The 17,011-nt window shown below is 54.1% G+C and overlaps 2 protein-coding genes across 6 annotated transcripts in view; both read right to left on the bottom strand.

Annotated features, from left to right (window-relative positions):
* Positions 1 to 616: 616 nt before the first annotated feature.
* On the bottom strand, positions 617 to 8,941 carry TPM2 (tropomyosin 2). Of its 4 annotated transcripts, none has more exons than XM_079790456.1 (9): positions 8,007 to 8,390; positions 7,465 to 7,590; positions 4,233 to 4,366; positions 4,023 to 4,140; positions 3,855 to 3,925; positions 3,320 to 3,395; positions 3,079 to 3,141; positions 2,840 to 2,909; positions 617 to 765 (listed from the first exon to the last, which is right to left on the bottom strand). In XM_079790456.1, the coding sequence occupies exons 1-9, from the start codon at positions 8,118 to 8,120 to the stop codon at positions 683 to 685; spliced, it is 855 nt and encodes a 284-aa protein (XP_079646582.1). In that variant the 5' UTR covers positions 8,121 to 8,390; the 3' UTR covers positions 617 to 682. The 4 variants fall into 4 exon arrangements, with proteins under 4 accessions (XP_079646582.1, XP_079646581.1, XP_079646584.1 ...); XM_079790455.1 differs by lacking the exon at positions 3,320 to 3,395 and adding an exon at positions 3,641 to 3,716 and having other exon boundaries at positions 8,007 to 8,375; XM_079790458.1 differs by lacking the exon at positions 617 to 765 and adding an exon at positions 773 to 1,846 and having other exon boundaries at positions 8,007 to 8,941.
* A 3,939-nt stretch (positions 8,942 to 12,880) lies between these two features.
* Positions 12,881 to 17,011, bottom strand: part of TLN1 (talin 1) — a 30,870-nt gene continuing 26,739 nt past the window's right edge. For both annotated transcript variants that reach the window (XM_079790645.1, XM_079790646.1), the window contains 9 exons: positions 15,674 to 15,859; positions 15,446 to 15,553; positions 14,854 to 14,959; positions 14,548 to 14,672; positions 14,314 to 14,439; positions 14,141 to 14,203; positions 13,848 to 14,030; positions 13,588 to 13,716; positions 12,881 to 13,458 (listed from right to left, as the gene is read on the bottom strand). In XM_079790645.1, the coding sequence (XP_079646771.1) occupies positions 13,333 to 13,458; positions 13,588 to 13,716; positions 13,848 to 14,030; positions 14,141 to 14,203; positions 14,314 to 14,439; positions 14,548 to 14,672; positions 14,854 to 14,959; positions 15,446 to 15,553; positions 15,674 to 15,859 (1,152 nt within the window). In that variant the 3' untranslated portion in view covers positions 12,881 to 13,332. The remainder of the gene's footprint in view (positions 13,459 to 13,587; positions 13,717 to 13,847; positions 14,031 to 14,140; positions 14,204 to 14,313; positions 14,440 to 14,547; positions 14,673 to 14,853; positions 14,960 to 15,445; positions 15,554 to 15,673; positions 15,860 to 17,011) is intronic.

Genomic DNA, 17,011 nt, shown 5'->3' with positions numbered 1-17,011 from the left:
TTCACAAGATTAGGGTGTGAACATCTCTGGTGGTGGGGGTCATTCTGCTATCAGGAAGGGGGCAGAAATGACTGAGATTGTTGAGATGATCGTGTGTGTGTGTGTGTGTGTGTGTGTGTGTGTGTGTGTGTGCGCGCGCACACACACACATGTATGTAGACCAGTGTATGTAACTGGGAGTAGGGCAGGCTCAGCGTCTAGGCTTAAAATCACATTGAGGCTTTGGGGCTTTCACCTGTTCAAGTAAAATCTGTGTAGCTTTGCAGTTTTGTCTTCAGATTATGTTGTCTGGCTCAGCCACCTGCTGGAAGGGGGCAGTGGTGCTGATAGCAGCTCCTTTGCCCTTTGGGGAGTAAAGGCCAGAATGTAACCCCAGCCCGACTGGGCCGCTCTGCTTCACACAGCCTGTTCACCACCCCTCCTAAATGAGCGCAGTGCCCCACCCCTTGGCTACCGTCAAAAAGGAAGTCTTGTCACAGAGCATAGAACCAGGCCCTGCTCCTCAGGGGCCCTTCCGACTCCATTGCTCCCCTCAGGCATCATCTCAGCCTTCTCCACCTTGGAAAACTACCACCACCATTGCCAACACGAAAGAAAGGCTTAAAGGGCCCTGCGATGCCAGTAACATCAGTTTTATTGGGTTGGGCGGCAACTATAGCCTGGCTGGAGGCAGGGCCAACCCTCACAGGTTGTTGAGTTCCAGCAGGGTCTGGTCGAGGGTCTGGTGAATCTCCACGTTCTCCTCCTTGGCACTGGCCAAGGTCTCTGTGAGAGGAAGCAGCACATGAGGAGGGGGAGGGGGGACACTAGGGGACAGACATGGGGAGGCATGGACAGGGGGTGTGACAAATAGACATGGAGTGGGTTGGAGGCACATGAAGACACAGCATTCAGGGATCTGGGGACCCCATGGAAGGGGCAAATGGATGAATTGACCAGGACGGACGGACATGGATGCCTCACTCAAGACTCTGGGGTCATGGAGGTGGGATGGGAAGGCCTAAGTCATAAACTAATTTACCATTCTTCTTTAGAAGGTTTAAGAGAGTTGGAAACAGAAGAAAGGACAAAGACTGAGCCAGGAAAGAGAGGGATAGACAGACAGACAGACTTGAGGCAGAAAACAGACCTGCAGTGAAAACCCCACGTTGCTGGCATCCAACGTTTTTCCAAACTTCATCTCAGACCTTTCACCACCTTCTTACCCCTCCCCTGCACGTCACCACCCATTTCCCTTCTGGTCATTCCTTGAGATCCTGGAACCCCAGCTTAGCGCTCCAAGGTCAGTGGCAGGCCTGGGTCTGCAGAGGCACCAGAGAGCTCAGGGTGATTGATGGAGTCATACCATGCCCACATGCAGCAGTGACAGAGTGACAGACTGTGCGTGCCATGCAGAGGGGATTTTGGTGTGGGCCACAGCGTTTTGTGGGTGTCACAAGATTGGGGTATCTATAAGAGCCGAGGTCTCAGCAGTGCTCTTGTGGGGGTAAAGGAAGTGCTCTCTGGAGGACAGGAAAACAGCACGGAGACCAAGTTGAGTTTATTAGGCAGCAGAGAGAGGTAGAGGCTGGAGGGCGGAGTGATGGGTAGAAGGAAGAAGCAAGTGCCAGGGTGGGCAGCACGCGTGACGGGCGCTCCCCTAGGCTGCGCCCAGCCTGGCTGTGCAGTGTTGGCCATTTTTCTCCTCCTGCCTGATCCCTCCTCAGAGAGAGAATAGAAAGGAGAGGAGAGTAGGGGCCGAGAGGGCCACACTGGTGAGGGGCTCAGAGAGAGGTGATGTCATTGAGTGCGTTGTCCAGTTCCTCGCTGATGGCCTTGTACTTCATCTTCTGCGCATAGACTTCGTCTGGAGGGGGTCCAGGGATGGGTGGGAGTGTGGGGAGAGGGAACAGAGGGGAAGAGGAAAGGCAGGAGAGAGGATAATGGAAAGAGAGAACGAGAATCAGAGAGAGGTGGGCAAAGACGAGTGAGAGAGGCCAGAGAGCAGGCTAGACAGTCCTCAGGGCTCCCCCCTCCCTTCTCTGTACCCCTGTCTCTCTTGTCCTTCTCTGAACCCTAAATTGGTTCTTCTGCCAGGAGTTGCTGCCTCCTCTGGGGCCCTGGGGGCACAGTGCTTTTGATAAGCAGGCGTGCTCGCTTCACGGGAAGAGCGTTCAAGCCAGAAAGACCTAAAGTCTTACAAAGTTGGAGATAAAAACGGAGGCTTGCCTGAGAAGGCTGGAAGCAAGAGAAATTGGAATTGTGAAAGTGAAGGGTTATCGTACGACAGGAAGGAAAGTCAGTTCTAGGCACGATGTTGGTGACAGTGAGAAATAGCCTTAGACTAGCAAATACCTGCATGATTGTTTACACCAAATCTAGCTTAAAATAGTACTTTACATCAATGTTGTCTGGCACACCTAGATAGTAAGCCAAGTAGCTCTCTATGCCATAAAGACGTCTCTGCGATATAGCTCTCGTGTGTTGCACTTGGACACAGAGTACATCAGTGCTACTCAAAGTGTGGTCCGAGGACCAAGCAGCATCATCAGCTTCACCAGAGAGCTTGTCAGATGTACAAATTCTCCAGCCCAAAGTCAGCAATCATTTCGGAGCAGGACCCAGACATCTGCCTTTTAAAACCTCTGGGGGATTCTCAAGCACGCTCAAGTTTAAGAAGCACTGGAGGGGTAGCTGGTTCCAAGTGCTTAACCGGTAGGCACTGAGCACCAGAGTGTGCGGAGTCTCAGGTGGAACAACCCTAGTTTATCGGTCACAGATATAATGGGAGGTGAAGAAAAGGGATGAGCTAACAGTCGCAGGGAGTGCAGTTTGGGGGTAGAGGGTCGACCTCCTTTACCTTCCAGGTCATCGATGGTTTTCTCCAACTTTGCCACAGACCTTTCGGCAAACTCGGCTCGGGTCTCAGCCTGGGAGTAAAGGCAAGATGCGGAAATGACCAAAAAATGAGGCCCTCCCAGACACTATCACTTAAGTCAACCTTTTCTTCTATCCCGACCTCCAGATTCCCTGCTACAGGCAGTCTCTGCTAGGGACTGTGGGGCTTGAAGGGGAGGTGGGGACTGGAAGGACTCTCACCTCCTTTAGCTTCTCCTCCAGCAGTTTGATCTCCTCTTCATATTTATCTTCTTTGGTGGAATACTTTTAGGGACATACACATGCCATTAGTAGATTGCCTCCACAAATCCTTCATTTCTCCTGAGCCCCGCAGGCTACTCATGATCTCGTCTCCATGGACCATCCAGCCCCACCCTGCCTGGGCCCATCGCCTCCCTCCCCTGCAGGACCCCATCCTCACTGCCCCTCTACCCCCCTCTACCTTGTCTGCTTGGGCTTCCAGGGATTTCAAGTTGTTGGTAACAATTTTCAGCTCCTCCTCTAGGTCCCCACATTTACTGCAGGGGATGTGTGGCAGGGTGGGGTGTGAGGGCACAGTGGGGGGAGACAGTGGAGATGGCACAGCGGGGGAGGGGGAGGAGAGAAGAGAAGAGCAAAGTTGTGAGAGTGACAGCAGGCAGAGTTTGGAGGCCCCAGGCCCTTCCCGACCACCCCAGCAGATGAGAGAGAGCAGCCTGAGATGGAGGGGAAGGTGAGATGAGAGAAGGCGCTATTGCCCAGAAAGGTCCAGAGAGGTCACTACCTCCTCCTCTGAGGCTATCAGGGACTTGAGGGCCTGGTCCATGGTTCGAAGTTCCTCCTCCAGCTGCCTGGCTCGGCTGGGGGCAGCGGGTAGGGGTCAGAGGACAGGACGTGTCCCTATGGCCCCAAGTCTGAGAAACTGCTTCCCATTGTGCAGGGTGCCCCATAGTCATGGGCTCAGGCTAAGTTTCACTCCCACCCCAGGGTAACCTTACCTCTCAGCCACCTCAGCTCTTTCCTCTGAGCGCTCCAGCTCTCCTTCCAGGATCACCAGCTTCCTGGCCACCTGAGGTGAGGCAGGAGAGAGAAGGACTAGATCCCTGGTGAATGACTGGGGGTGTGTGGAGCTTGGAAGTGAGAAGGAAGCGGAGCAGGGCTGTCACCTCCTCATATTTGCGATCTGAATCCTCAGCGATGTGCTTGGCCTCCTTCAGCTGCATCTCCTGCAGCTCCATCTTTTCCTCATCCTTCATGGCTCGGTTTTCAATGACCTTCATTCCTCTGAGAGGCAGAGAGTGGGGTGAGGGTGGGGTCAGGACCAGCCGATACAGCATCCCCCTTCCCTGGCTCAACCCTGAGGACCCCCTGCCCACCTCTCGCTCTCATCAGCTGCCTTCTCAGCCTCCTCCAGCTTTTGCAGGGCTGTAGCGAGACGCTCCTGCGCCCGGTCCAGCTCCTCCTCTACCAGCTGAATGCGGCGGTTCAGGGAGGCCACATCTGCCTCGGCCTATGGGTCAAAGGTGAGAGATCAGGCAGGCTTTGTCTACCTTGGATGAGGATCAGGGAGGCTCCAGAGGATGGTAAGATTCTTATCAGAAAGAACCTAGGCTTCTGTCTTCCTATTTTTTACCCTCTAACCAACCATCTATCTTCTGCCCAGACTCTATGCCCCAGCCCCAAATATGCATTCCTTGACAAGCTCCACTCTCTGCTTCAGGGCCAATGCAGGCACTGTGCATAGTTAGGCATGCAGCTCTGTCCCCTCAGAGAACACTCCAAGTGCTGGGACCAGGTCTGAGGCAGCCCTGACTCCACAGCAAGGCCGGTCAAGGTGAGGGAGTGGAGAAGAATCAGGCCAACCTAACATAAAGCTGCCACAAATAGCCAATCATAGAATCAAGCTCAAGTGATGCCACCAGTTGCCAGGCAGACTCCCAGCAAGGGGCTCTGGAGGAAAGCCAGACCGGTATGGGACATCCAGGGCTGTAGCAAGGGGTTCCCTGGCAAGATGAAGAGGCAACTGGGGGCAGTGCAAGGGCAGTGTGAGTGCCGGGTACTCAGACACTGATCCTAAAATACAGCGGCAAAACATGGAGGTTTTGGAGAAGTTCCATGGGAACTTGATATCTTGAGAAAAAGAGAGGGCAGAGCTCCAACAAAAGAAAATGAGAGAAGCAGTCTAGTTTGGAATTAAGAGCATCAGCTCTGAGTTAGACTCTTCTCTGGAGCCACGGCTCAGCCACTCAACACTTGTGTGATCTTGGGCAACCTATTTAGTCTCTCTAAGCCTCAGTTTTCTCCTCTTAAAATCCGAGTTGACAATAGCAGATCCTTCTTCATAGACTGTTAATCAACAGGACAATTGGGGCTTATATAACTAAACAGGTTCTCTAGCTCCTTGCTAGATCCACTAAACGGAGATCTCCAGGGCAGGAACTTGAAAATCCCCCCACCCCCACCTTTTTTTTTAAAGCTCCTAAGCAATTCTGATGATTTGGGGGAAATAAAATAATATGCAAAAAACACGTGAACACATTGCCTACATTTATGGTGTGTGGACACTTATGCAGAGTCCACACACCATAAACGTTAATTATCCCTGGTGCTTCCTCAGTCACAAAGACATAGGATAGGGACCCTGAGGTTTAAGATTGGAGAGGAGAAAGGATCAGTGTAGGGCCGTGGTCGGCAAACTGCGGCTCGTGAGCCACATGCGGCTCTTTGGCCCCTTGAGTGTGGCTCTTCCACAAAATACCACGGCCTGGGCGAGTCTATTTTGAAGAAGTGGCCTTAGAAGAAGTTTAAGTTTAAAAAATTTGGCTCTCAAAAGAAATTTCAATCCTTGTAGTGTTGATATTTGGCTCTGTTGACTAATGAGTTTGCCCACCACTGGTGTAGGGGAAGAAGTGAGTGAGAGGGAAGAGAGGGGTGGCAGCAATGGGGACAGAGGGGGTAGAACGCAGGTCCTGGTGGTACTGTAGGGCGAGGGAAACAGCACCATATATAGAAAGTAGTAGCTTGTCCTCCAGGTGCTGAAGGCCACCTACAGTGACAAGAGCCCATCATGGGCACAGGGCCGGATGACTCAAGGTGGAAGGACTCTGGGCACAGCACTGGGGGTTGGGAAGTATGACATGGGGACGGGGCGGGGCGGGGCGGGGGGTGGGGGAGCCGACTCTAGAGAGAGATGAGACTCTGTGAAAGGAAAACTCTTCATGATAGTGGGGTGACAACTCTGGGGAGTCCTGGGATCCTCATGACAGGACTGCCATTTACCATTTTCTGCTTTTCAAGCTCTTCTTGGTTATGGATGCTGCTTTCTAACAACAGCCCGGCACTACTGTCCCCACTGGACAAACAGAGAGCAGGAAAGAAGGGAGACGTGGAGGGAGGAACTGTGTAAGTTAAGTGTTGTGTTCAAGGTCACAAAATAAGTTTGGGCAGTTTCCTTTCTACTCCTGGCACGGCTGCCCAGCTTCCCCAGCTCTGTCCCTGTCCACCCTTCTTCCCTCCAGCCCCCACCCAGCTCCTTGAGTTTCCAGTCCTGCCTCCAGCTGCACTGGGCCTTGGTTATTTATAGAGTATCAGATGCCCAGGGTTGTCTTTGCTAGCAGCTGCGGGTCAGTTCCCTCCCAAGTGCCAAGGCTGGTGGAGAACCAAAACCAAAGGCTGGAGGTCAGAGAAACCAGCCCGGGGTGGGCAGGGGGGGAGGGAATTGGGAAACATGGATAACGGTCAACACAAACAGTAACGCCATTTCTGATCTCACATTCAGACCATGCTTATGCTAACCTCCCCGGCCCACCAACACATCAATAGGCTCATCTTAAACTTAAAGCAATCCTGGGTACAAGGCAAATGGGGAAACTGAGGCAGAGAATGGTACAAGTAACCATGTCCAAAGTCTTATGACTATTCTCTTACCTCAAGGTGGGGATTGGGAATGATAGGAGCTAGAGAAGTCTGGTTAGAGAGTGTGGGGTGGGCAGAGACATCTGAGTGAGCAAGGCCTGCCAAAGCAGCTGTCCTGGCATTTGTGGCCCTGTCCCTTTGCCCTGTGGCCTGGCATGGTCTCGAGGCTGACAACTTAATGAGGGTAAATAAGGGGCCCCAGTGCACAGCAGGGCTACCGGAGCCAGAGGTCAGGGCCAGGGAATTTCTAATGCCCCCCCGGGAGTGTAACTCAAGTCAGGCCCCACTTTTAGATTCCTCTCTCTCTCCCCCTGCCTAACAGCACCTAGACCCACACCCCACAAATGTAGCTGTAAGTCTCCTCTCCATTTTCGGCTGCAGGATTAATTGAGGTGGATGGTGAATTCTTGTACCACCCACCCCCACGATGACTCACTGTTTGATCACTGTATGTTGAAAGAGCTGGAGCCAAATGGAATTACAAGGCTACGTCCTCTGGGGGAAGTGGTAGGTGGTTTTGATTTACCCACTGCCTGGGATTATTTGTGCAAGCTTGCCCTGGCCCGGGTTCCGGAGGGAAGACATTTCTGTCCTGGTGCTGGAATATATAGGTCCCTTCTCCCTTCATTCCCATGTCCAGGACCCCTCCCAGTGTGCAACCCCCCCCCCTTCGCCCCCCAGGTCCACACTCACATCGGTGGCCTTCTTCTCGGCCAGCTCCAGTTTCTCCTGGGCGTCCTTCACTGCCTCGGAATACTTCTCCACCTCATCCTCCGTCCCTTTCAGCTTCTTCTGGAGGGCCTGCTGTTCCTCCTCCAGCTGGAGAGAGAGTCCCCGTCAGCCAGGCCCAGGGCCCAGGAGGAGGCAGGGGTGGGCGAGGGGGTACTAAGGTATTTAGAGGCTGTCAGGGAGGAAGAGGGAGAGCAGAGGAGAAACAGTGCAGCCAGGAGAACTGAGCGGGGGTAGAGAGAGAGTTTCCAGCCCCAAGAAGCAGGGCTCATCATTGTTCAAGGGCAGGATGGAAACTGGGGGGCTGTGGCTCCCGGGGTTATGGTGGGTACGATGAAGTCTGGTTCTGGCTAGGTCCCTAGGAGTACTGTGAAGGTCCAACCCCCGGCTGGACGGGGAGAGAGCCTCAGAGAGCAGTCCCTAGGGTGAGGGACACAGGGCAGAGCCTACCGCACCCTCGTGGGGGGTGCGGGCATGGGGCTGTGCTGGGCCCTGGGTCCCCCCACCTGCTTGCAGCGGTCCTCAGCTTGCTTCTTGTCGGCTTCGGCCTGCTCCGCGCGGTCGATGGCGTTCTCCTTGTCCAGCTTTAGCATCTGCATCTTCTTCTTGATGGCGTCCATGGCTGCGGTGGGGGCGGGCCGGCCGGCGGCGGCGGTGCGGTCCGGGAGAAATGGGCTGGCTGTGCGGGCGGTGGGCGCGGAGGGCCGAGCGGGACTGGGACGGTCCGGCCGCGAGGGAGCCTAAAAGGCCGGGAGGAGCCGGGCGGAGCCGGGGGCCGGGACCCTCCCCCGCCGCGACCCAAACCTTGTAGGGGCAGAAGCGCTGCCTGGTCGGGGGGCGCGGTCGCCCCCGGCGCCCACCCCTCGGGACCGCCCCCTCCGGCCCCGCCCCGCCCTCCCCCGCCTCCCCTGCAGGCCGTCGGAAGGGAAGGTAGCGGGGACTGTCCGGTAAAAAACCTACCCTGCGGCGGGGGGGGGAGGCAGGGGAGGGGACCCTCGGGCTGGGGGCTCCGCGCTTCCTCTTGAGTGACAGCACGGCCCGGCGGCGGCAGCTGCGGCGGGGGCCCCCGGGGCTATTTCGGGGCGTGAGCTCACGGCAGCTGCCCGGGCGCAGGGACCGGCGCGCCCCCCCCTCGGCTGTAGCAGCCGCTGACCTTAATTTAGAAGTTTCCTGTAAATCCCCCCCAGATTAAATGTCTCTTGGGAGGAGGGGCCCCTCCGCGGTCCGAGTGCCTCAGTTTACCCTCAAGCCCCAGACTCTGGGTTTGCGCGGCCGACGTGGTAGGGATCGCGGAGGGCCGCCCGGGGGCTTGGGGAAACTGAGGCAGGAGGGGGAGCCCCGAGCCCGGGGGCGTGACCTCTCCTGCCCTCGCTCCCCCTCCGGCCTCAGCCCCCAGAGCCAGGGCCCCTCCTCTGCGGCCGCCCGGCGGCTGGGAGCCCAGCTCCGCGCCGGCCCGCCCCGCCCCCACGTGCCCCGCATAGTTTCCACGCGGCTGCGCCGGGCGGGACACGCGCGCCGCCCGCCCTCGCCCCCACCCGGGGCGCTCCCCGGCCCCCCTCCTCGCTCGGGAGGCCGGCCGCCCCTCCAGCCACCCCGCCTCGGCCCCGCGCACCCTCCCTCCCCCCGCGGACTCGCCTCCCTTCCCCCGAGGCCGAGTTTACGCCGAACTCTCTTTTCTGCCCTTTTTTGGGATGTTTCCCCGCGGGGAGGCGGGGCTGACAGGGACGGGGCAGGCCGGGGCGTGGGGGAGAGCCCCTGAGCTGCCGGGGGCCGGGGGCCGGGGGCCGGGGGAGATGGCCCCCCTCCAGTCCGGACCGCGAGGAACCGCCCCCGGAGCCGGGGCCGGGGGTCGGCAGTCGGAGGCGCGGGCACGGGGCTGCGTTCGCCTCTCCCTCGGGAAGGCGGGGGAGAGGAGGGGAGAACCGCCTCCGAGCGGCGGAGGGAGGCCGGGCCGAGGGCGCCTGCGGGGAGCGCTTAGCCTCGCTCCCCGGGGGCGCAGGGGCGGTGGGAACCGTGGGAACCGCGGGCCCGGCCTGGGCCGGGGCTGGGGGCGGGAGGAGGGGAACGTCAGTGTATTTCGGTCTGTGTAGCTGCCTGCTGCTCAACTCGACCTCTACTGTTAACTCCCTCCACCTCCCTGCTCTCCCAAACCCAGGGAGGACTCCTCTGGGCCCCTGTTCACCCCCAGCCTCACCTCCAACACACCAAAGGGGAGGCTTGTACTTCATGCTGCATTCCTATTGAGCCTCCGTAGGCGCTGGGAATAGCCACACTTTTCTTAAAGCCTCTACCTTCTGTGCATTCTGCTCCCTCTCCCTAAAATGCCCTCCCCTTAGCTGGCCTTCAAGACTCAGGTGGAGTGTCTGCTCTTCTGGCTCCTTCCTCTTTCACGTCCTCCGGGTGATGGGTATATGCTCCCGGGGCAGGCTCCTTGCTTCTCATCAAAGTCCCTCTTATAACTCTTCTCCTACCTGTTTGTCTCCTCCCCTGGTCTGTGAGTCCTCCCATTCTGAATCCCCCATGCCTAGCAGAGCATCAGGCATAGAGTTGGCACTTGGTCAGCATTTGCCAGGTGAATTTTTTTATGCACTGGGTCCCAGATACCCAAAAATACCAGTACTATGTGGATTGGGCTTAGAACCCCTTACACTCTTAGACGTGGAGTGGCATTTGAAGATCCAAAAAGCGTTCGTTGAAGTAGGTTACATCTATCAATATTTACCGTATTAAAAATGGGAACTGAGAACAATTTTAAGTATTACTTCATAGAAATAAATCATGTTAACATGTTTCTCGTGAAAAATAACTATATTCACCTCCCCAAATTAGTGAAGATGGCAGTTATTTTACATTTTTGCAAATCTCCTCAGTCTTTGGCTTAATAGAGGACAGCTGCATTGTCAGAATCTACTAGGCTTTCTGTCTGTTGCTATACTTTGGTTTGTTTGAAGTACTATATATGAAGAAAATCTAGTCTCAGAAACACAGTGAGAAAGAGAGTGGTGTATATATATAGCATTTTCAGGTAATTGTGGATATTCTTGCTCTCACACCAACACTTGACAAATGGTAGTTTCTCAAAGGTTAGGTGCAATGTGGAGCCTGAAACCATATCAATAGCCTTTTTTCCTATTTTACATTAAAGTCCAGTGGTCTGTATTGCACTTGGGTGGTTTTACCCAGGGATAATTTTGTAACATCATGCATCGGTCATGTGGAAAATATTGATTCATTGAGCTATGCAAATGTTCCAAATGTTGACACATTTGAGTATATGTTATTTTTTTTTTAAATCACATTTCTGAATATCAGGAGTGGTTTCAACAGGAAAGTATCTTTCAAGTTTTGGGATGTTGTGAAGCTCATGGTAGCAGATACAGGTTTTCAAAATTCGAATTTTTACTTGAAAGCTCCAATTCTATCATTGGCACTAAATACTGTCAGGTTTTTCTCTGAATTGGCAGAGTCACTTTGTTCCTTTTTGAGAAAAGGTCGGCCTGCTACCCAAGTCTGATAATCATAATCAGTCATTCTTTCAAGTCAATGGGGAGTTCCATGAAAAAAAGCAGTTGGTTCAGCTCACAGCTCAACAAACTAAGTGCTTTCCTCAAGACACCGTCATACTCTTGTGTCTAGCAGAAGCTCTATGCCCACTTCCCAGCTCATCACAGAGAATATTGAAGACTTGTTACTCCAGGAATAAGATTTAATAAAATTAATAAGGTCTCACTGTTTCATTAAAGACGTTCTTAAGTGAAACTAGCATTTATTTGTTAAGTTGCTAGTGCATGGTGGTGAGAATACAATGACTATTAGTACACTGTCTTGATTTGTGCTACGGCAGTTTACCCACTAAGGTTTTTACAACATCAGTACAAATGTTGACACTGAAAAAGGAAAATAATGTCTTAGTATTACTATGAAAATAATCTTGACCTTATGGATCCCTGAAAGGGTCTTGGGGACCCCTATGCCTGAGGACCACATTTTAAGAACTGCTGGTTTAATGGGTACGCTATTCACTCCCCAAGGCATCACTAGTGAGAGTGTGTGATTGGGGACGTGGAAACATGACAGGGAAGTGGTAGCAGGAGTGAACAGCTGTCCTGGGCTCATAGCTGGAGTTCCCAGTCTGGACTGCCACTTGCTGGGGAGGTTGGAGAAGGGATTTGAGCTCAAAGATCCTCCACTCACTATGCTAGGACATTGAATCTGGGCTTAGAGGGCCACAGCGGTGTGTACTGGAGTTGCCAGTCCCCTGCGTCAGGGAGGTGATAATACATCTCTATTTTCCAGTGCTTAGCACGGGCATGGCTTAGTAAATATTGAATGAATTAATCACAGGTGACAGGAGCAAGGGTAGGAAGTTGGCACCTTCCTTAACGGGCTGCCCTGGGGAGGACAAAGTGATTCTGTCTTCTTTATACTGACTCTAACGGGTGGGAATAGATGCCAGGGCCTCAGGAAGGCGAAAGGTGCCCCGAGGAGCAGCAGCTGGGTGGGATCTGTGTTCTATTTGGAAGGAGAAGCAAGGGAACATATGGGGCAGCAGGGTTGGTTCCAGAATCATGCATGAGAACAGTGGCACTCCCACAGGATCTGCCAGGTAGTCCAGGCAGTGTGGGCAGAGGGGGCGAGTGCAGAAGGAAGTGGAAGCTCCCATCTCTCACCTCCCTCCTCCTGGACCACCTCCTCCACTGAACCTCCAGATCAGCAGGCAGCTGGAACAGGGCTACCAGCACCGGCCTGGCCACTAGGGGAGCTCTGCTCCTAACTAGACAGCCTCACACCTGGGTCAAGCTTTTCCAGACCCTTTTCTTCTGGTGTTCTAATCTAGGCAGTAGGACAAGACCTCGGAGGGGCTAGAAGTGCCCCAACCCAGTCAACAGAACCTACCTAAGGCAGCCCCATTGGATTTTTTTGTTTGTTAAATGCCTCAACCCAACCTGTGGCCATAATTCTCTTAGGCTCAGATACTTGTATTTTATAGGCTTATTATTTTTAGCTTTTGAAAATTCAGATTTGGCCAAGGCTGGATTTGTTCACATACTCTGAGCAGTTATGAAGGACAGAGTGTCCCTGGTAGCCACAAAGCACAGTGGCAGCTGCTGTCCCTGCCACAGAAGACAGACACTTGGGGAGGCACAGGCGCTGGCCAGTGAAATAGGGGACAACAGGAGTATGACTTCTCAGGGACAGCTTCCCGACTAGGATGGCTTTAGGGATCTGGGTGCAAGGAGGAGGGAGGGGCCTCACAGGGCAGATCGCCATAGTCTGTCCCACTCCATTCCCGAGTCAGATCAAGCTGGGGACAGAACTCAATCCCATTCTCTCCCCGCGTTCGGGGGAAACTCCCATCTCCTCATGAAGCCAGGCAGAGTCGCAGGCAGAATCACCTTTATTGGAGCATGACCTGTTTGAGGCTTCTGACCCCACAGCCCCCATAGGTAGCTGGGGTGCAAGAAGGAGGATAGTATCAAAAAAAAGATGAGTAGAGCTGAGGCTATGGGGACTTGCCAGAAGCTGCTGGCAGGGTGGAACGGGCTGGGGCCTTGGCAGGTTCAGATTGAGGTACAGCAGCGTTAATAATACTCTTAGAGCGTTAATACTCTGGGGAGGGGCAGGCACTTAGGGGGCCTTAGGGCATGAAGGCACTTGGAGTTGGGAGGGGACAGGGGATGTGCAGCAGGACCAGGCAGGGCCAGGCCCGGGGTTTGGCAGGCACTTTGGGGAGTGCTGGGGTTGGGCAGGTCGGGCCCGACAGCCCAGAAGGCTTTGGTAGTGGCAGGCACAGTCTCTGGGCTGGGTCTGCGTTAAATAGAAGCAACTGCGTTAGTGCTCATCTCGAAGCTCTGAAGGCAGGAACTTGTACTGTTGCTGTCGGATCTGGGCCAGCTTCTTCCGCGCCTCTTCCAGCTCCCGTTCCTTCCGGAGCATCTCTTCCTGGGCAGCAATGATCTGAGGGATGGAGATCAGGAACTCAGTTCAGCGAGTATGTGCCGTAGGGTATGGGGTAGCTGGGACCAGCACAGGCAACGTTACTGCCCTGCTGACGGTGTCCCTCACAGCGCCCGGGGCAGAGCTCACCTGGGCAATGCCCCCGACCATCTTCTCCTTCACCACCACTGTCTCGTTCTCCTGGTCTTCAAAGGCTGCTGCCTTCTGTGCTGCCTTCACCAGGTTGTCCGAGGCTCGCTTCACTGCATTGCCGGCAACCTGGGCAGCATGAGGTTGAGAATTCAGGTAGTGTTCCCAACCGAGAGTCACTCCACAGAAAAGCATGTCTTCAGGGTGCAATTTAAAGGAGCACAGCCCAAGGTACAATGGGATGGGTTAAGGTTCCTCACCTGAAGCCGTTTCATTGCCTCAGAGTCCTGGTCAGCCTTGACCTTGCAGGCCACAAGGAGCTGGGCTGTGGAGGCGGCGACCTGCTTGGCTGATGAGATGAGCTTCTCCTGGCTGGCGTGGCCTTGTACAGCGGCATTGGCTGCCTCACACAGATTGTTAGTGGCTGCAGCTACCATCCGAGCCTAAAGTGAGGAGATAGGATTAAAATGTGCCTCTTGCCCTGGTCCACCCCCTCTCTAGCCTTGTCAAGCCTCTCCAGCTCAGAGAGACCTAGTGGGTGTTGTACACTCACAGCAGAAATGAGGCCCTGGGACCACTGCCCATCATCCAGTGCGTTGGCAGGAATGGCGCCCACCTGTGGAGGAAGGAGGAGAGCCTGCTGAGACCTGTGCTCCCCAGGCCTGTAAAAGCCTCCCGTTACAAAGCTGCCGCTATCCCTGTACTTCCAGGTATCCAAGTACCTACCTTCCCTTGGGCTACCAGTTCCCTCTGGGCAGCTGACGCGGCCTTTACCAGGGCACTGGTGGCTGCTGCAATGGACTTGGCAGCTTCCAGTATCTGCTCCTCAAAGTTCAAGGACTCATCCGCCTCCTGCAATGGAGACAAAGGTTTCAGAGAGAGATGCAAAGTCAGAGAGGGCAGAAGGTGGGGACATTATGCCATTAGGAGGGTAGGGCAGAGGGAGGGAGCGGGACTGACCTTGGGTTTGGCCCGGGGCTTCAGCTGCTCCAGCTTTTTTGCTGCAGCCTCAATGGCGGCTGCAGCTCCCAGGAGCTCATTCTCAGCAATGACCGTGGGGTCCTCTGGGTCCACCCACTCTGTTCCTGGAGGGATGAAGGGGGAAGGAAGGGGGAAGCCAGAGGCACAGGGCAGCACGGTTAGCATCACCAGGCCCTGGTACCTGTGGGGACTAGTGGCAGAGGCTAGCGCAGAGCAGTCCAACCGGGAGCAAGGCTCTCCCACGACAAAGGTCTCCCTTTCCTCCTGCCCCTGGTCACCCCTCACCTTTCATGGCCTCAGCAGCCTGAATGAGCTCGGTGACTGAACCAGCTACACGCTTGGAGTGGCCTGTCAATTGCTGCTTCAAATCTGGGCTTTGCTTCTGCAGGGTCTGGGGAAGAAAGGGACAGGGAGCAGAGAGCATCAGATTTTAGCTTCTACTCCGACCTAAAAATGGGCAGACCGTGGCCTCCCAACACCATCCCTAAACCACTCCACACCACAGCCCTCAAACACCACACTGCCTACCCAGGTGCGCTCTGCACACGAGGTAAAGACAGAGGCTGCATGTCACTCACCGGCTGGCAAGGAGCAGGAGAATGATGAAATGAGGAGAAAGAAGAGATGATGAAGGTAGAGAAGGAGGAAGTCAGATGGGAACAAAGGAGATAAGGAAAAAAAATAGGAAGAGGTGAGTGGGAGAACCACAGATGCTAAGAATGATGGGGCCCCGGTGGAATGGAGGCTTGGAAATAAGAACAGGTTTGGGAAACAGGATGATGGGGTGGGAGGAGATTAGAGAGCTGGGACTGAGACATATGGCGAGGACTGTGCATTCAGGGAAGCTGGTGTGAGGAGCAGGAAACTTCCTCCTTACCAGGAGCACATGGTCCAGCAGTTCCAGGTAGCCATTGGCGCATTCCCGGCCATAGTGCAGGGCTCGAAGCCGCACATCAGGGGCCACTTCTGGGTGGTAAGCAGCTTCCTATACCACAGAGTAATATGGTAACTTTAGGATCCCAAAGGGCTTCAGGTCCCCCAAACCCCTGTAGTTTCTCCCCTACCATGCTCTGCCCTAAAGCTGCCTCACTGCCAGGGTTACTACCTTGCAAGCCCGAAGCATATCTGCAATAGCACGACGACTCAGATTGGCTGTGGCAATGACATCCTCCTGGCGACAGGAGTTGCCAGCAGCAACAGCTTTGGCTGTTGCCATGGTGATGCCCTTGGTCATTCGGATGAAATCTTCTGGGGTAGAGGTCTTGGCAGGTGGCTCTGGGGAACAGAAGACCTGTTGGAGCAGAACAAGAAGAAAAAGTTTACAGAGAGACTGTAAGACAATGTACTACTTAGGTAATCTGGTTCATTCATCCCTGTGTACACTCAACAAGCATCGCTGAGTACTTATTGTAGGTCAAGTCCTGGGAGAAGTTCACACATTCATAGCTAATATAATAGCAGGCAGCTGGTCATCATTTCTGACTGGAGTGATTGGGGAGGGTTTGCTTGAAATTAAGGAAGCAGCTTTTGAGGTGGGTTTTTATTCCTAAACTACAGAGAAACCTTGAAGGCGTGTGGCTGAGGTAGGGCAAGAAGAAACTGGGGTCTTAAGAGATACAGGTACCAGAGGTGCACGCTCTCCCTCCTGGGAGCATGCCCGCACCTTCCCCTCCCCCTCTCCCTCTCCTTCCCCCCACAGGCATGCATCTACTAAACTTTAAGGAACCCCATGAGGCTTGCAGCCAGAGCAGAAATGGGCAGTGGCAGTTTGTTCCAGGCAAACTCCTTGAACCTGTCTCAAAGGCCCCATTTTCTCTGACAAAAGAGTATTTTAGGTAAATGGTAGCCTGTGAATACCCAGGCTATCAAGTGGGACAGTATTAAGACCAGCGGTCGCCAACCTTTCGGACCTCATGGACCACCAGTGGTCTGCGGACCACCACCGGTTGGCAACTGCTGGTCTAGACTATATAGATGGTGGAGAAAAGGGTGTTGGGGCCTTGAATATCAGACCAAGGAACTTAGAATCTTACATAATATGTAAAAGTAATAAGAAATATTTTGATTATGTGTCCCTCCAACAATTATTAAAGATCAGCTAGGTGGCAGATTCTGTGTGAGGTGCTAGGGATGCAATGGGGAAAAAGATAGACAAGGTCCTTATTATTATGCAGCTTATATTCTAGTTCTGGATACAGATGAAAAGTAAGTAAATAAGCAGAAATGCTAAAGACTGTGATTTGGGTTGTGAAGGAAAGGAGGCGGATGCTGTGATGAGAAATAAAAATGAGGTCCTGTCTAGCCAGTGTGGCTCAGTGGTTGAGCATTGACCTATGAACCAGGAGGTCACAGTTCGATTCCTGGTCAGGGCTCATGTCCGGGTTGCCGGCTTGATCCCCAGTGTGGGGTGTGCAGGAAACAGCCACTTGATGCTTCTCTCTCA

Source organism: Cnephaeus nilssonii (genome assembly GCF_951640355.1).
Source record: "Cnephaeus nilssonii genome assembly, chromosome: 14".
NCBI classification, from domain to species: domain Eukaryota; kingdom Metazoa; phylum Chordata; class Mammalia; order Chiroptera; family Vespertilionidae; genus Cnephaeus; species Cnephaeus nilssonii.
Note: the sequence above shows the minus strand (reverse complement) of the source record. Positions and strands in the feature narration are given on the sequence as shown.

Coding starts and splice junctions, on each gene's coding strand:
- TPM2 (XM_079790458.1), bottom strand. CDS start 8,120: ATGGACGCCATCAAGAAGAAGATGCAGATGCTAAAGCTGGACAAGGAG. Junction 7,591..8,006: donor CTGAGGACCGCTGCAAGCAG/GTGGGGGGACCC, acceptor CTCTCTCTCCAG/CTGGAGGAGGAACAGCAGGC. Junction 3,926..4,022: donor CAGATCGCAAATATGAGGAG/GTGACAGCCCTG, acceptor GCCTCACCTCAG/GTGGCCAGGAAGCTGGTGAT.